The sequence below is a fragment of the Saimiri boliviensis genome, chromosome 1, assembly GCF_048565385.1.
Source record: "Saimiri boliviensis isolate mSaiBol1 chromosome 1, mSaiBol1.pri, whole genome shotgun sequence".
NCBI lineage: Eukaryota > Metazoa > Chordata > Mammalia > Primates > Cebidae > Saimiri > Saimiri boliviensis.
The window spans coordinates 260,829,191-260,849,120 of NC_133449.1; the positions used below are offsets into that span (position 1 = coordinate 260,829,191).

The window sequence follows — 19,930 nt, forward strand, 5'->3', positions numbered from 1 at the left end:
TCTTTGCATAGAGTGGGATTTGGTTGTCTTTGAATCAGTCGATCTCTGTCTCTCTTATGAACAATGAGTTTGATATTTGCTATAAATATCGTTTTGTCTAATGATGCATTTGTGTGACTACAGCAGCCTCTTCTCATTAAACAGCTCACTTAAAAGGAGGAGAAGAAACATTAAAAATGATAGATGAGGCCTCCTAGAAACCCATTATTAGTAATATGATAAATCATAGTGTTGCTGATGTGACTTACCAGGGAATGAAACCAAAGGGCTAATGATAACTGCTAGTGACCCTGTAGCTAAAGGCTAATGAATCCTGAAGACTAAATTTTATTAAATGACTGAATTTTGTATTCCCGGTTGGTGAAATCTTTACTGCTCTCTTCTTTTGGTTTAGAGATCATCTTGATCAACACTTTTGAGGAAATGTTTAAATATACTCTCTATAAAAATAGAAAGGAAATGCATACATCCAGCTTAGATAGTTATCCACTTATGATCAGTCTTGTTTCATCTGTACTTAATTTCCCTTCTCCTCAGATTATTTTGAAGCAAATGCTCTTCATATTCCATCCATAAACATTTCAGCATTATCTGAAAGATTATTTTCAAATTTCATTATATAATGATTCTTTTCGTAAACTGCAATTCTGTTATCCCATCTAACAATAAGGAATTAAGGATATAATTCTTTAATATCATTCAGCTGTACAGCACCCTAATGTTATTAGTGGAAAACCCGAATCCCGATGAAGTGACTCAGCTCAGGCTGCAAAACTCTAGTTAATAGCTAAGCCAAATTAGAACCTCTCTCTTCTGTTTATAGTTTTGTAGGGATGCTCTTTCCACACTGGAAAGTTTGCCTTTGAAAAACAACATTCCAATACAAAGAACTGTCTGTAATTTTTTTTTCAAATACACTTAGATGCAGCTGTGTCCAAAAGAAACTGTTATCAGAGTGAACCTACAGAATGGGAGAAAATATTTGCAATCTATCTATCTGACAAATGACTAATATTCAGAGTCTGTGAGGAACTTTGTTTTTATTTACAAGAAAAAAACAACCCCATTAAAAAGTGGGCAAAGGACATGAACAGACACTTCTCAAAAGAAGACATACATGTGGCCAATAAACATGAAAAAAAGCTCCAGGCACAGTGGCTCACACCTATAATCCCAGCAATTTGGGAGGCTAAGGCAGGCAGATTACTTCAAGTCAGGAGTTGGAGACCAACCTGGCCAACACGATGAAACCCCATCTTTACAAAAATTCAAAAATTAGCAAGTCATGGTGGCATGTGCTTGTAATCCCAGCTGCTTGGGAGGCTAAGGCAGGAGAATTGCTTGAACCTGGAGGTGAAGGTTGCAGTTAGCTGAGATTGCACCACTGCACTCCAGCCTGGGCAACAGAGTGAGACCCCATTAAAAAAAAAAAAAAGCTCAACATCACTGATCATTAGAGAAATGCAAATGCAAATCTAAACCCTAATGAGATATCATCTCATGCCACTCAGAATGACTGTAACTAAAAAGTCGAAAAACAACAGATGCTGGCAAGGTTGCAGAGAAAAAGGAACACTTTTACACTGTTGATGGGAGTGTAAATTAGTTCAACCATCGTGGAATACAGTGCAGCAATTCCTCAAAGACCTAGAGGCAGAAATACCATTGGACCAAGCAATCCTGTTGCTGGGTATATACCCATGAATATAAATCATTCTGTAATAAAGTAACATGTGTTTGTTATGTTCTTTGCTTCACTGTTCACAATAGCAAAGACATGGAATCAATCTAAAGACCCATCAATGATAGACTGGTTAAATAAAATGTGTTACATATACACCATGCAATACTGTGCAGCCATGAAAAGAAACAAGATCATGTTCTTTGCAGGGAGCTGGTTTGAGATGGAAGCCATTATCCTCAGCAAACTAATGTGGGAACAAGAAACCAAACACTGCATGTTCTCACTTGTAAGTGGGAACTGAACAATGAGAACACATGGACACATCAGGAAACAACACATACCGAGGACCTGTTGGGGTATGGGGAGAGTGAGAGCATCAGGAAGGATAGCTAATAGACTCTGGACTAAATACATAGGTGATGGGATGATCTGTGCAGCAAAACAACACGGCACACATTTACCTATGTAAGAAACCTGTACATCCTGCACATGTACCCCAGTACTTAAAATAAAGTTGAAGGAAAAAAAAAAAAAAAAGCAGCAGTTGTGTCTCTGCAGTCACTTTACCTTTCTAGACCTTAGCTCCATATTTGTAAAATGTGATCCATGGCATAGCTTTTATTCAACAAAATTTGTTAACATTGTTTTTCTTTTTGCATTAGGTGTTACATTAACAATAAAGGGTAGATCAGTGAGCAAACCCAATACAGTCCTTTCCTGTACAGAGAATATTTTTTTATCTATGATGAAGTTAATAAGCTGTCGGAGGCAATGCTAAAAGGTCACTGCAGTATACTACACATGAACTGTTGGTTTGGGAAGAACTAAATGAGTTTGCATTAGTTAGGTCATCTTATCCAGGAACATGGTATATTTTACTATTCAGGTCTCATTTTACCTTTGTTACATTTGTTACATTATTTTATAGTTCTTGTCAATATTTTGAGCTGAATAGTAAATTTCAGTTTACAAATGGCTGTTGCTAATACAAAGGAAAACTGCTGGTTTCTATTTATTTCTTATATCTATTCATTTTACTAAATTTTCTTATTAGCTGTAATAATTTTTAAAATATTCTTAGACACGCTATAAAGTTCTCTTATCTGAAAATATTTTTAATTTAATCATTAAAACAATGTAAATAGTAGTGATTGAGGACCTTGATTTCGATGAATTCAGTTAGAGTTTTTAGAGTTTTAACTTAATATTATGTTATGCTTCTAATAAATGTTTGCCTTTGGTCCTTTTGCTTATAGTTTTTAAACTGAATGACAGTTGAATTTACTCAGTGTGTTTCCATCTGTTTAATCACAGTTCTTCATCTTTAATTTATCAATGTCATTATTTAAATTGATGTTGAATCAGTTGGTCTTTTAATACAAATAGTCAATTTTTAACAATTTGTAAGATATTCTTATGCCTTTTGGTCTCAAATTTTCTGTCTTCTTTTTTTTTTTTTTCTTTTTTTTTTTATTGCATTTTAGGTTTTGGGGTACATGTGATGAACATGCAAGATTGTTGCATAGGTACACACATGGCAGTGTGCTTTGCTGCCTTCCGTCCCCTCACCTGTATCTGTCATTTCTCCCCATGCTGTCTCTTCCCACCTCCCCACCCCCCGCCCCTCCCCCATTTCCCCCCAACAGACCCCAGTGTGTAGTGCTCCCCTCCCTGTGTCCATGTGTTCTCATTGTTCAACACCCGCCTATGAGCGAGAATATACGGTGTTTGATTTTCTGCTCTTGTGTCAGTTTGCTGAGAATTTTCTGTCTTCTTTTGGCAATTTTATTAACTTGCATTTTCCAAAACACATCTATTTCTTTTGGATTTTCAAATTCATTCAACCCAAAACATATCATATTCTTGCATACCTTTAATTTCCTCAGACTGTTGTTATATCTACTCTTTATCCTAATGCTGTAAATGTTTAGCCTTGCTAATTTTCTTTATGTCTACTCACTTTTTAATGTTGTACGGGTTCTAGATTTATAAATTCAAATACTTAACTGCAGTCCTTATTATAAAAGCATTTAAGGCTCTGTGTTTTTCCAAATACAATTTTAATTGCATGTCATAATCTTTCACAAAGTTCTTATTTTCATTAATTTCCAGGTAGCTTTTAATTTCAGTTTTTATTTCTTTTTTGGCCCAATCATTTATTATAAATGTTTTTTTCTTTGAATTTCAAAGGTTTCAAGGAGTTATTCTTTACATTGCTTTTTGGAATTTATTGGGTTTTCTTGGTGGCCAGATAACTTGTTTTTTTCCTAACCTTTACATGAAAATAAGATAATTTTATATAAGATTGAGCTTGTTAGTTATCATATTCAGATCTTTTACTTTCTTTGTGTTGGTTCAGACAGTGTGGTTAGTGGAAAGCAAGTAAGCATAGAATTTTAAAGACTTGAATTCTAATTTTAGCTTTGTTACTAACAAATTGTGACTTTGTACAGATTACTTTCTCTCTGTTGGTCTAATATAGTACATCCAGAAAACTTTCCGTGATGACGGAGACATTTTATATGTGCTTGTACAATGTGGGAGCCATTAGCCACATGTGGCTTTTGAGTACTTCAAATGTGGCTAGTATAACTGATAGACTCAATTTGTAATTTTGTTTAATTCAGATTCATATAGCCACATGTGGCAAGTCTAATTTATCATGAAGTGCAGATCTGATCTCTGAAATTAAGTTCTTGAATTCAGTAAATCCCGAACAGAACCCAAGGCTTAAAATTTAACCTCTAAGCTGTGGATCTACACATTTCTAAAGATGCTGCAATGTAATAGGGAATTTTGAATACTTAGAAAAAAATCAATATTTGAGAGATGGTAAAACTTAAGCATTTTTCTACCTGGTTCAAGCTTCTAACACGTATGAGACCTAGAAATAATCTACATTTAATAATTTAGCCTATGGTAATATAAAGGCTTTGAAATGTGGAGAGTTATTTTAGTGAGGATTTTCTTCTGAAAGTCAATCCTATGGTGAAAATTGCATTCCAATTTTGCTTCTGGGTATATTTTACTTCCATGTTAAACGTTGCAAAACACATAAGAGCTATCCTATGTTCTTCTCCCAAAGGGCATTGGATCAAAAAAGAAAAAGAAATTATAAATTATCTAGAAACTAATAAAAATAAGAACTTTATGTCAAAGCTTGAGGAATACAACTAAAATTATACTCAGAATAAGAAGAGAACCTTAAGTGCTTTTATTACTTGCAAAATGATACATTGACAACTTCTGGCTTGTGTGCGTTCCTTACTGGTCTGATGCATGTGGTGGGCCATTGTTGAAGAACTTGCAGCACTCGATCATCCTAGCAGCTGGGATAGGTGTCAGCACTGGAACAGATGATTATGGTTATTGTTAACGTCCAGATATAGCAGTTGGCTTTTATTTGGGGGTCATATGATATGTGACATATATCTTTAAACCGTAGAGTTAGCTTGATAAATTCACGTTATGAAAACAATATAGGATTGGGAAAACATGAGTTTTCCATCTCCCATTTTATCCTCTCTGTCTCTGGACCTCTTCTGTCTAAACTGAATACCAGGCAAAATCATCAGTATTTTACATTTACCTTTTTCTCTTCCCTCTTAGCCAATGTAGTGGAATTATTTTAACTAAAAGGCAGAGTTTTTAACTTTGTTTCCAATAAATTCAACACTATCCGTATTACCATTTGATAACTCAAGTATATCATTGGAGTATTTGTCCTAATACTTCATTTATAGAGAATTATTAGAGATATTCCATCTATGAATTTTTTCAGATTATCCAAATTTAGCTATGCAAGTACCAATTTCAAAATATAGTTCTGAATAGAAAATTAGATAATCTTTTTATATTTGTGCATAAGGAGAGTAAATGAAGGCCTGACAAAGATTCCTCATAAGCCTTGTTTTGACTCAAGTACATGTTTTAGCCGTTCACTATCTGTTTGGCATATTTCTGGATTATAATTATAGCCTAGAACAGATCTAAATAACCAGATCTTCAAAAATTAATCCATAAATATTATGGAAATGGCTGTCTTAAAAGGCAAAACTTTTCTTATTTTTTTACTGCCATAACTTTATGAAAACAAACTTATTATTCTAACACTTAGAAACTATCTGCTAATGTAATTTCATCCTGAATGTAACTTCTGCTTGTAATAATGTGGTTTTTAGGAAACTTAGTTTTTATAAACCATGACTTTCAGGTTGGCAAAAGATGAATCGTGTATTTATAAGCACATTTGAAAGCTTTGCAACTTTAGTCCTGAAGGATCTGACTGTATTTTTAGAAATTGTACATAGGTTGCCAATTCACTCTACTGACTGTTTCTTTTGCCGTGCAGAAGCTGTGGAGTTTGATTAGGTCCCATTTGTCTATTTTGGCTTTTGTTGCCATTGCTTTTGGCGTTTTGGTCATGAAGTCCTTGCCTACACCTATGTCCTGAATGGTTTTGCCTAGATTTTCTTCTAAGGTTTTTATGGTATTAGGTCTGATGTTTAAGTCTTTAATCCATCTGGAGTTAATTTTGGTGTAAGGTGTCAGGAAGGGGTCCTGTTTCTGCTTTCTGCACATGGCTAGCCAGTTTTCCCAACACCATTTATTAAACAGGGAGTCCTTTCCCCATTGCTTGTTTTTGTCAGGTTTGTCGAAGATCAGAATTTACAAAGAACTAAAGCAGATCTACAAGAAAAAAACAAACAAGCCCATTCAAAAATGGGCAAAGGATATGAACAGATACTTTACAAAAGAAGACATACAGGAGGCCAACAAACATATGAAAAAATGCTCATCATCACTGGTCATCAGAGAAATGCAAATCAAAACCACATTGAGATACCATCTCACACCAGTTAGAATGGCGATCATTAAAAAATCGGGAAACAACAGATGCTGGAGAGGATGTGGAGAAATAGGAACACTTTTACACTGTTGGTGGGAATGTAAATTAATTCAACCATTGTGGAAGACAGTGTGGCGATTCCTCAAGGACTTAAAAATAGAAATCCCATTTGACCCAGCAATCCCATTACTGGGTATATATCCAAAGGATTATAAATCATTCTACTACAAGGACACGTGCACACGAATGTTCATTGCAGCACTGTTTACAATAGCAAAGACCTGGAACCAACCCAAATGCCCAACGATGATAGACTGGATAGGGAAAATGTGGTACATATACACCATGGAATATTATGCAGCCATAAAAAACGATGAGTTCACGTCCTTTATAGGGACATGGATGAACCTGGAAACCATCATTCTCAGCAAACTGACACAAGAGCAGAAAATCAAACACCGTATATTCTCGCTCATAGGCGGGTGTTGAACAATGAGAACACATGGACACAGGGAGGGGAGCACTACACACTGGGGTCTGTTGGGGGGAAATGGGGGAGGGGCGGGGGGTGGGGAGGTGGGAAGAGATAGCATGGGGAGAAATGACAGATACAGGTGAGGGGACGGAAGGCAGCAAAGCACACTGCCATGTGTGTACCTATGCAACAATCTTGCATGTTCATCACATGTACCCCAAAACCTAAAATGCAATAAAAAAAAAAAAAATTGTACATAGGACATCTCTAAGCTTGCTGTCTGCTTCTTAATGAAATTAATTAGCACCATGCAACAGATTAGGAACAATAAGAAAAAAAATAGTGTAATAAGTTCAACATAAAAGTGTAATAAATTCAACATTTTTAAATAAGAAGCATCTTTTATGGAGATTTGATTATCTCTTTCTGGAAGCTGGGAAAGAGACTTCCTCCAGATTTTTTTCTGACCTGTAACTTCAGGTGATATGTTTAGCTTTTCTTCATTGTACAGTACTTTTCTTTTTTGTAAAGGAGAGCCTGTTATACATTATGCAAGTACTTTTTAGGGGATGAGGACTATCTTTATATAATTGAGTTTATTAAAAGATGTTCAGTATAAACAAAGTAAATAACAAGAAAAATAAGAATATTAAAATATAGAAATGGCACATCATTTGTCATAGAACAAACATCCAGTCTGTATTTCTAATTTTCTCAAACTGTAATAATATGATCAAAGAATATTGTATTAAAAAGTCCTAATGGCTGTGTATGATTTTTTTTTTCCAAAGCTCTATCAGAAATCTAAGTTGTCTAGCATCAAGATAGGCTTATCAACATAATGAATTGGATAGTAAAGTTTTTTCATTGGGAATAAAAACAAAAATCTCACACATACAGTTCTTAGATTTATTTTATTTATTCAGAAACTAACTTATGACTTTGTTATGCTATCATACCCTGTGCTGGTAAATGTTGAATTCTGCAAAGAAATAAAGTTCAGTTACTATAAGAAAGTAACTCATTGTTGAAAACAAAGCACAAATTTATTTGACTCTCTCAAATTTACTTGTTTTCTGAGTCAGATTTTGCAATGCTTTTTAGCAACAGGCTTAAAGATTTACTAGGAGAGCTCCTTATCGAGGGAAATCTGAGAACCATTCTGTTTTCATTTTGATGAAAAACAAAACAAAAAAACCCACAGGAGCAGGCTACATACTGAGTTTTTTAAATAAAGTTTTTGTTGTAAAAATTAAAATTATTCTAGATTCATAGAAAAGCTGCAGAGATAATACAGAGTTTCCATATGCCCCTCACCCAGGTTCCCCCATTGTTGCAATCTTACAACATGAAATATTTGTCAAAACAAAGACACATTGGCACATTATTCCTAACCCCAGACTCTGTTTGGATTTCATCTGTTTTTCTGTTCAGGCCCATTTTCTGTTTCAGCATCCATTTCAGGGTACTGCATTGAATTTAGTTGTCATAGCTCCTTAGCATTCTCTGATCTGTAACAGTTTCTGAGTCTTTCTTTGTTTTTCATAATTTTGTCAGTCTTGAAGTATTAACTGGATGTCCTGTAGAACATCCCCCAATCTGGATTTGTCTGATATTTTTAGAAAGAGTATCATAGAAGTAGAGTGCCCTTCTTATAACAGTGGTTATTGTATATCCACGTTGCATCCCTGTTGATGATAATTTTTATCACTTGGTGAAGGTAGTGCTTACCAGGTTTTGTTCACTATGTAAAATTACTATTTTTTCCTCTCTACTTCGTTCTCTGTGGAAGCAATTTAGTACTCTTAGCCCACCCTCAAGGGTCTGGAGGGAAATTAAGCTCTACCTCTTGGAGGGAAACTGTGATAAGAAATATATTTTGTCTTTGCCCCCCAACTCCACCCCAGTTCCTGACACTGAGCTTCTACAATGCTTGGAATTTCCTGAGTGAAAGGGCGATAGGAGCATTTTTATTGTTCATAATAAACCCCTTTCAACCATATCTGAATTAATGCTAATGTGATTCTCAGTGGGCCCTTAAATAGCTTCAGTATGGAGCTGTTTGCCAGACAGAGCAAGACATGATTAGAGGGTTGGAAAGTTCAGCCCCTCGCACAATGTCTAGAAAGGAGAGAGGGTTTGGAGATTGAGTCCAGTCACCAATGGCCAATGACTTAATTATGCCTTTGTAATGAAACATCCATAAAAATGCCTTAACAACAGGGTTCTAAGTGCTAGAGTTGCTGAACACATCAGAGTTCTGGGAGAGTGTCATACCCGCATAGAACACAGAAGCTCTACGCTCCTAACCCCAAACCTTGCCCTATATATCTCTTCCGTTGAACCATTCCTTAGTTGTATCCTTCATAATAAACCAATAATAGCAAGTAAAATGCCTTGCTGAATCCTGTGAGCTGTTACCGAGAGGGGGTTGTAGAAATCTCTTGATTTTATAGCTGGTTGATCAGAAGTACTGGCTGCCTGGACTTACTATCAGGGTCTGAAATGGAGAACAGTCTCGTAAGACTGAACCCTTAACCTGTGGGGTCTATGCTAACTCCAGGCAGTTATGGTCAGAAGTGACTTGAACTGTTGGGCATTCAGCTAATATCTGAAAAGTTACAGAATTGGGTAGTGTAAGGAAACACCCCACATATTTGATGTCAGAAGCATCAAGTATAAACAGTTGAAGAGGTACTAATATCTTTTGCAATTCTTCTGGAGAAAAGATTTGTCTCTTCTCTTACATTCTTAAGTGTGTTTTATATTTTGGTTGTAATACAATACCATGTTTATTTTTATGTTCACATTGTTCCATCTATAGCCATTGGGAGCTCTTTCAGGTTTGCTGCTATACCCCTTTGGTGTCTTTCCATTCTTTTTGTTTTTCATTGAGCACTTTCTTACTTTCTGCTACTACAAGACGCTCATCTTATATTTCTTGTGTTCCTAGAATCAACTATTTATTCAAAAGCCATTCTTATTAGAGAAATGATATATAAAAACCAAGATCTGGGTGCTAGGTGTGCTTGTTGCTACTGGGCTATTAGGGTTCTAGGCCTTCTCAATGGAGAGAGCTACGTTATATGCACATGTATTAAACCACACTCATACAGTTTTAAATAATAAAAATAAACAACTTTCCATTTTAGACCATTTTCCTAAGGATAGAGGAAAAAAGTAACTCCTTACTGAATAATGGTCTCAAGGTGGTATCAGCAGAATGTGTTTTCTTCCAAATACTAGACCTAGAAAATGGTCTCCTTAGGATTAAAAAATAATGCTATTTTAGCAATTACACTTTACCATCAAGTATTTGCCACACTTGAGTTCCAGACGAATATAAAAGAGGTCATATCTGCCATACAGCCATGTAGTAATGCTGTAAAAGGAATAAAGTCTTCTAACTGTAGCTCCTGCTTCTCATCTGAGATTGTACTAGATTTAACATGTACCTCAACTTAGATGCATATAAAATGAAATAGAAGTAACCAGGGATTTTACTCACATGGATTTTTAAATACTATTTTTTTCCACATATTTAACATTCATATCTGGTATTATGAATGGTTAAAGTTATTGGAACCATCAAGATCAGAAATTTAAAAGGTCTCCTGTGAAATTCAGGGAGTTGAAACATTGGCCTATCAAGAAATAAGTTAAAGTTTGTATATTCCTATGTATGTTTTTACCTCTTCTGATCTTTCTGTTTCACTTTGAAAGCAATTTTCCATTCTATTCTGTTTTTCATTTTGTCTTGGGGTAGCAGCAGGGGAGATAGGGTCTCACTCTGTACCCCAGGCTGGAGTGTGTTGGTGCAATCAGAGCTCACTGCAGCCTTGACCTCCTGAGCTCAGGTGATCCTCCCACTTCAGCCTCCCAAGTAGCTCAGACTACAGGTGCATGCAACTACATCCAGCTAAATTTTTTAAAAAGTTTTTGTAGAGGCAGGTTTTACCATGTTACCCAGGCTGGTCTTGAACTCCTGGGCTCAAGTGATCTGCCTGCCTTGGTCTCCCAAAGTGCTGGGATTACAGGCTGGAGCCACCATGCCTAGCTGTTCTCAGTAGTTTGATTTCTGCATCACCAAGTTCTTCACCAAAGCTTTCATTTTACTATTACTTTTCTGTAAAGGCACTTCACTACCCCCCTCACCCCATCTAAGAGATTGCCCAGCAGTGTTGACTTGAAAAGATAAGGTAGAAATTAATGCTCTCTGAATTTCCCGTTATATCTTTCAAAAAATTAACTTCGTGACAAGTCTTCCCAAAGTCATTCTTTTAACTGGTTTTGGTGTTGAAAGGAGAAATTGTGGTTTTGCTCCCTGTGATGATAGGACCCTCCCAGAGTGACATTGCTCTTCAGCATTCTCTGTTGCTCCCAGAGATGGGTCATTCTCACAAAGAAGATGTGATTTTCCCTCTTGGGGCCCAAACCTGAGATGCATTCCATGCCCCGAGTCTGTGTGAAGTAATGTTACCTAGGAGGCCCATGGTACTCCTAGTCCTGAGAGTATGGTATGCTTTCTAAGCAAACCAGAATTTAGGCCTGCTTCCACATATGAGAAGCACTGGGTCCCTGTTTCACAGAGTAAGACTTGCACAGGAGGAAAAAATTAAGACTCCAACAGCAGAGTTATCAATTTGCCGTGAATGTCAGAGCTATTAATTCCCAGTAGGTACTTAAGTAGTCATTAAAGGGGTCATCAGCTGAATTCAGAGGACATCTTGAGATAACCTAGTTATTAATTTAATGTAGAATCAAAATGCTTTTATATTCTTCCACCCAACCCTATAATACTTGGGCACATGCATTTAGTATACATAGCATGCTCTTTTGCAATTGCTCTTAACTGCTTTTTTTTTTTACCTTTAAAATGATCTTTTATGTTATTTTCTGATCCTTTCTATTGTGGGAAAAACACCAGTAATGATTTTGATTTATTAATGTTCTTTCAGTCACTGTCTGTTTAAAAAAAAATCTCATCCAGCTGTCAATGATGGCAGTGTAATTACAATAAGTCTAATTGTGCTCCTAGAGTTTTGCAGACAGTGGGAGGAGGTGATGGAGCACGTGTGCTCTGCCCATGGTTCTAGTTCTCACTCCCTACCGCTTCTTCCCATCCAACCCACACCCTCGCTGAGGAATCAGAAAATAAACTTTCTGAGAACAACTATTTCCTGTTGGCAAAAGAAGTAATAATAATTTCATATTTCATGTGAATGAGTTGTTGAGGAGATTAATATATTTTAACATATGCAGACACTTAAATGATGTTTTTCCATTTGTATTTTAGAGTCCAATTTTGTAATGACTATTGGGGACCTCCTAAAATATTATAAACGTTAAAAAAGTTATGTAATAGTAATTGGGATCTTTTTAACCTCACCATTTGAACATAGGTTGAACCAACCCTATGAAATTCCTGTATTTGTAGGTCATACATGCTCTTATGTGGGCAATTTCATATGATTCTAGTGCACTTCTCTCAGTGATTCAATAGAAGGAAGAAAATAACTTATGCTTGGATTTTTAAGTATATAACATATTTTGTTTCTAGGTAGTATACAGGCCCCGAAGCTCCAGTGCTTAGCTATATTTAATAAACTCAGTTAAATAACTTAGAGTGTTATACTTGTTTTAAATGAAAATAAATGCCTTTTTATTTATTCTGAACCACTTGTTCAAGCTCTTTCCATCGATGCTTTTTCTAAGAGGCGTGATAAAACAATGTGAACTCTCTTAGCCAGATTGTCTGATGTTTGTTTTCATCTCTGAAGTATTATAAATAGACTCTATGAAAACTGCAACCACAGCTTCAGAACAGAGCTAGGAGTATGTTTTTCTCTTGCTGTCCATTTTCAAAATCTAACAGATAGATCAGAGTGTTAGTGTATTTGACCTTATACAAATAATTTAACCAATCTAAAGTGCTTTATTTATAATAACAACCAAAAAAACTTAGCCACACATTGATTGTACCTTAAGAAGAGAAAATACATTGGTTTCATAGTTCTAACTGTTCACTTAATATTAATATTTATTAATTTCCCTACCGAGGTGTAGTTAATGACCTTTGTATAATTAATGACAATTTTATGTACATTGGAATTTTTTTCTTGGAGCGATGAGGTCTCATAAGTGAACTATGGAGACCCTCTTGAATGGTATTTACACTTTACAAAATGAGAGAAATTGGCGTAATTAGTAGCTAGGAACAGTACTCATTTTTCTTATTTGAAGTTAATTGATTTCTTTAAGAATCATACCTATTACATTTTCTAACCTGCATAAAGTGGTTGGTCTGGACTGTCTTATGATAGAATAATAAAGATTCTGACCATGGTGATAAAATAAATTTCACTTACACCAGTATCGTTTTTGTTTGTTGAGGTTAATTTGCAATAGATGATGTTTTAGAGAAACTTGATGTAGTTTTGGTACAGTTTCTGCTATAAACTAGTATAGATAGTTTCTGTAAAGTAAATTTTTATTTTCAAATATTTTGCCTGGAATCAGAAAATAGCACATTCATCAAATCTAATGTATACAATTATCATAAAGTATTTTTGAATTGATACACATCAGTGGTTCTGTTAGTTATATTTATTATAATGGAATTTATTCTTTTGCTCTTCCAAGGGAAAAAATGGACTTTACCCTTTGTGAATGTTTGAAAGAAAACAGAAGTGGTAGCTTTAGGATTTTAGAATTTGCATTTTTAAATTTCATTTGGCCTCAGAAACATTGAGAGGGCATTTAAGAACTATGAGCTATTCAAAAGCAGAAGTTTTGCATGCTCAGCGAATAGCACAGAACACCTAATAGGTATTAAGTACATGCTTAATTAATGACTAATAGTTGAGATATCATCCAGTTTCTTAGGACTTTTCCTTGGGTATCTTATAAATGATTTTTCTCCTCTCCTGAGAAAACAAATTCAGTGTACTTCAAATATTTATTAAATAATGTTTGTTTAACATTCAGCACTGATGAAGATGTAAAAAATGTCCTTAGTAGGATCAGTTTTGAAGGACACCATATTCTCTTCTCTACAGCTTTGCAACTTTCTGAAGTGAAGTTTTAATTTTACATTTTATTTTAGTCAACTCTTTTTTTTCTTCTTGCTATCCTTTTCTCTGCAGATAGTGTCCCCAGCTTTGTTTAGTATCATTAGTACACCTTAATATGCTTTTGATTATATATTTTTTGGAAACAAACTTTTACTTTAAGATGGAATTAAGTTTAAATATATACTGAAAACAATCTATTACATATCAGTAACTGTACTGAGTTGAAGATGAACAGGGAAGGCAAAGAGCTTATAGTCTAATAAATAGTGAGCAAGGGCTGGGTGTGGTGGTTCATGCCTGTAATCCCAGCACTTGGGGAGACCAAGACAGGCCAACCACCTGAGATCAGGAGTTTGAGACCAGCCTGGCCAACGTTGTGAAACCCCGTCTCTACTAAAAATAAAAAAATTAGCAGAGCGTGGTAGGAACGTGCCTGTAATCCCAGCTACTCAGGAGGCTGAGGCAAGAGAATTGCTTGAACCCAGGAGGTGGAGGTTGCGGTGAGCCGAGATCGTACCACTGTACTCCATCCTGGAAAACAGAGCAAGACTCCATTTCAAAAATAATAATAGTAATAATAATGAGCAAGATGATATCTTACATCTGTTATAGGTGATTGTTTTTTAATTGAGACAGGGGCATAGGCACTGATTAATCAGAACAGATGTGATAAATCGGAGCACTGGTAGTCATAGCTGCATGGGGTCTTAGAGGCTCCCTATTGTGTTTTTAATTGCTAAATTTGGGAGGAATGGTGGTTAGAGAGAAGGGAGATGGTATTTCTCAAAAGGAAGAGATCATAACTACTTGTATGGCCTTGCCACTACCTGCCAATACAACATCAGCCCCTTTCTTAAAGCAGATAATGTGGTAAGTTCTAAAATGGGAATATGCAAGGATGCTGTGAGAGGTTCCTAAAGTAATCATAATCATGTGGATAGGGTGGGACAGAGGTCTGTGAACTCTTCTTGAGAGAAGTCATCATGATTTGATACACAAAGAATAAGCTGGAGCTCACTTGATAGTATGAAGGAGAAACCTCAAGGCATGTGGGAGCCATATGCTATGTACAAGCAACTCACTATTCCTGGCATGGAAATGGCAACTGGGGTGTGAGGAAATGAAGAGGGGAGGGGCCAGGTTATCAGGCCTTGAATGCCAGGCTAGGGTGCTTGGACTTTATGCTGAAGCACTGAAAGGTTTTATGCAGAGGAACAGCATAATCAGATGGTCATTTTAGAGAGATGGTTTTTGTGCCTCCCATTTGAACAGAGGAATAAAGCTGGACACATGTCGACCAGTAGGGAGACTACTATAACTCTTTAAGGAGAAATCATGGGTATCTTCGCTAGGATGAGAAAAAGTCAAGTTCAAGAAATGTTGGGAGAAGTGGAATTCTTAATAGTTGAGTGACTGATTGGATGTGGATTATGAGGGAGAGGCAAGAGACAAGAAGGTTTCTGAATTGGATCTTGAGGTGGATGATTGGCCATTAACTGAGCTAGGAAATTTGCAGGTTGGTGAGATTTGCCTTATAAAGATACTTAATTTAGTTTGGATGATACTGAGCTGAGGCATGTATTAATATAATAGAAGTTTTTATTTCTAATTCACACAAACCAAATGAGTATCCCTAATTGGCAGGCAACTCTCCTCTGTGCGGTGATTCAGAGATTGAGATTCCTTCCATCCTGTGGCTCCACCATTTTCAACTTGCAGTTTACAGAAGGTAGAAGAATGTGGAAGATTGTTCTTTCAAGGTTTTATTGTCCAGCCCTGGAAGTAGCATACATCATTTTCACTTTCTATTGTCCAGAACTTATTCCATGTGACCAACTGTAACTTCAAGGAGGGCTGGAAAATGTAGCTTAACTGTGAGCTCAGGAATAGAGGAACAATTTGGGGAATCAGCTAATAGGATGTGCCACAGGGTGACAGGGACACTTTTGGATATTGAAGTCTGAAACTTGGAGGAAAGACCTCAGCTGGAAAGGTGGTTTTAGGACTCATTGTTTTTAGGACTCACAGGGGCAGTCCATATCATGAAGCTAGATGGGAGTTGCTCTTGGAGAACAAGTAGACAAGAGCTGACGGAGCTGTTAATCTGGCCAACGTATAAGGTCTGGGAAAAAGGATGGTGGATAGGAAACTGAAAGCCTCCATAGCAGTAGGAGGAACCAGGACCAAAGAAGAACCTAACTGGAGAGTTTCAAGCAGTGAATGGAAGACACTGTGGTATACAGTAGATAGATATCGGACTGTAGTAAAGTAAACCTACAAGCTGTCTACTGAATCAGATGATTACTGTTTGAGACATGACCGAGTAGAGTTCTCACTTCAAGGGCACAGCCAAACAGAAACAAGATTTTATCTCCAGGGATTTAGCAGAGAGGAGCCATGGAGAGAGAATGGAGAAACTGGAGCAAAGGGCCTAATTGATGACACAGGGTCCCTGAGAGAACAAGAACAAGAGAGCGTATTAAAATAAAACTTTGAGCTTTTCAGAATACTGTTCTTTGGGCATGATTTTTTTGAAAAGCCTATACAATGATTAATAACTGAATTTTATTGTAAGCAATTTTCCTAACCTAACAATAGTGAATATAATTATATTTCTGGTTCCATATTAGTTGGTTTACATAATCAATTCACCTGTCCTAGAAAATGCAATTAATCTTTGAAAAGAACTTTTTTTTGTTTCTTTTAAAAAACAAAGTGTAACACAGAAAAGAGAAATACTCTCATATAACTGTGCTATAACTTTGCTATAGTAAGGTAAGTTATAAGTCTCTTATCTTGCCTAGGGGAAGGAGTTTATAACCTGTTACTACATTTTTAAATAAATGTTATCTTTCTCAGTTTTCCTCTCTCCTACTCTTTAGCTAGGCGCATGCTTAGAGGACTATTTATTTTCTAGAGCATTTTTAATAATGGGGAAGACAGATATAAAGAGGCTTACATTTGGATTGAGGTCGGTACTTAATGTTCCTATATTTAATATGGAGCAACAAGCTCTAGTTTTATTCTTAAATCATTCTATAATTGTCTTTCCCTTTGACTTCCAATAGATTGACACATTCTACTATGGCATATAGCATTACTTTTAAAATGCTTTTAAAGTTGTTTCCATTATTGTAAATTCTTTTTCACTTAAGACCAGAATATTTAGAGGTAACATCTGGAAATGAGCCATTACTGTTTATGTACTAATGATAAAAGTGGTGGCAAGAATGATTTCATTGTGTTCCCTACTTTATTTTAATAAACAGTATTTCACAGAACCATTCAAATGCATTCATTTTTCCTTTTTGTAAAATCCTTCAAGTATCACCAAAGGTCATGTTTGCAACTTGAATTCCTGTTTTGTCAGTAGTACAATGTAATATTTATACTTTCATGCATTGAAGTTTTTAATGTTACTGCATTTATAATAATTTTTCTCTTACTTTCTTTAAAATTCCAGTAGTAGGAAATAGGATCAAAGTAGGTATATTATTGATTTCAACTGAAATCTGTTTTCTAGAAAAAAGTATATCATCATATTCGTCTTTTGTTTCTAATTCCTATCTTGGTGCCTGGCTTATAATAGACTCTGAGGAAATACTTGTGAATTGAGGATACTTGAATCAGTATCTTTAGAAAGGTTGTATAACTGTTGTAACAGAGCATGCAGCATTGCTAGCACATTTTATTGCAGAATCTTTCCATACTTGATAGCGGGGTCAATCCTTAACAGCTAAAATATGAGTTGGCTATGAAATGAGCATCCAGCAATCATCTCTCCATTATGCTAGCCAGAACGCATTTCAGAACTAGAGTTGCATCATTTAAGAAATGTATGTTTGCTGATGAGATTTTAAAGAAAGCCATACTTTGTGTTACTATTGGCCCAATGCTTCAATCATGCCCAGAAGCTCTTCTTCATTATAGGCCTGTTTTCCCCAATTATCATTTTCCCTCTGTGACTTATTTAAAGGTATATTTTTAGCTCCTTAATCTCCCCGTTTTAATAGCTTTTTGTGTTGTATGTTGAATAGGATTTTGAATTTTGGGGAGGGAGATGAGGGATGGGGGTGGAATCTATATTCCCCTGTTTAGCTGTTCCCTTAACTTGTAGTGCTCTCTTCTTCTCAAAATTCTTTCCATTCATTCATTCACTAACTCATTTTATTCATTCAATAAGCATGTTATAGCTCTGCAAAATTTCAAACAGTGTGTGGGACATCTGGATAGAAAGGTGAATTACTGTGCCTAGCACAGAATCAAGTATAGTCACCTCCCTCAAGGAGCAGTAGTAAAATATTCTCTTAAGAGCCCTAGTCAGATCCCCTTCTGTTGTACAGCTGTAGCAGTTCTAATTTGACGCTGAATTCTCACCCTTCCATATAATTTGGACACCACTTTAATATATTAGTCATACTAGCTTCTGTAACAAATAAGCCCTTCAGTTTTAGTGGCTTACCACCCTTTACACTTACTTTTTACTCATGTTGAAGGGTACGATGTGGTTCCAAAGAAGTGGGCTGTGCAATAGATGGCCATTTAAGGACCAAGGCTGAAGGAAACTCGGTCATCTTCCAAAGTCATTTTGGATGTCAGTGTCCAGATTGCAGAAGGTAAAATAACATGACGAATTGCATGAGAGATTTTTGTAGGCTGGAGCCTGAAAGTCACAGATATCACCTCCATTTCTTCCATTGTCTGGATCTCAGACACATGGCCACTTCTAACTGGAATAGAAATCTGGGAGATGCAAGTAGTGGGAACCCAAAAGAATGCCTAGCTAAGCTGGCTGAAGGATGATGATGCATTTCCCACTTACGTCAGGGAGTATGCCTTGTATAACCCTGTTTTGTTTTCCTGCTGGATATAAATAGAATGATTTTTCTTCTTGTTAGTAATTGATTGTTTCAGAAATCCTTTGGGACTTGAAATAGAGAGAAACATTTTATTTTCTGTTTCCAGTACAATGAACACACTAAAACCAGGAAAATCAGATATTTGAAGGTTTTCCTGTTAACCTGCTAGAAATGCTATTAGAAGATACTGCTCTTCTCTTTTACAGTATTGCTCTTCCTACCTGACAACTTTTGTGAGTCCCCTCCTTCGTGAATCTCCCTGGGCTACTTCCTTCCCTGACTGTTTCCCCGGGCACAGTCAGCAGTTGCATCCTCAGTGTTATACCTTTGTTGGTTTAATTCATTCATCCATTCACTCATCCAAATATTTATAATGGAGAGAAGGAAAGAAAGAGGGAAGGGAGGGAAAGGGAACAGTTGAAATTCACTGTGATAGCATTCATACTGAATAGTACAAGAGCATTGGAAAAAGACACTTAGCTCTACCTTGTGGTAGGAGAGAAGTGAAAATGTTCCTTTTAGAGGAAGGAAGTATAGTCTGGGTATTTTAGTATTCATAGATACTTTTCCTTCCCTAGGTAACAAGCTTTTCCAGGAGAAGAACCTTGCTTTGATCAGACTCTAGCGCCCTAGAATAGAGCCACACTTATGCTAGACATTCAGTAAGTTGAATTGATTGAAGATAAGTGCATACATTTATAAACTCTGTTTACTACACGTTTTCATACATTATCTCATACAGTGCTCACCACAGCTCTGTATGGTAGGACAGATATTCTTATTCCTGGTGTTTACATAATGAACCCAAATTCAGAGAGATTTGGTGTTTTGCCATTAACTCATAGTTAACAGGATAGATCTCAGTTGTTCTGCACCTAATCTCGTGCATTTTCACTCTTGGAAACAAGCATTAAATTTAAGGATCAAAATAGTGCTTTAAAGGTTGTAGCACGTGCTTTGGAAATGAGACATCAATCCAGTTGAATCTCC

The 19,930-nt window shown here is 36.2% G+C and overlaps 1 protein-coding gene across 4 annotated transcripts in view; it reads left to right on the plus strand.

The window, feature by feature from the left end:
* The window catches only part of OXCT1 (3-oxoacid CoA-transferase 1), a 131,529-nt gene that overhangs the window by 83,525 nt on the left and 28,074 nt on the right, over positions 1-19,930 (plus strand). The window contains exon 14 of one of the 4 annotated variants that reach the window (XM_074386264.1): positions 6,334-6,438. The exons of the other annotated variants lie outside the window; for them this stretch is intronic. Coding sequence (XP_074242365.1) covers positions 6,334-6,366 — 33 coding nt within the window. The 3' untranslated portion in view covers positions 6,367-6,438. Of the gene's footprint in view, positions 1-6,333; positions 6,439-19,930 lie in introns of those variants that run through there. 4 annotated transcript variants of the gene reach the window in all.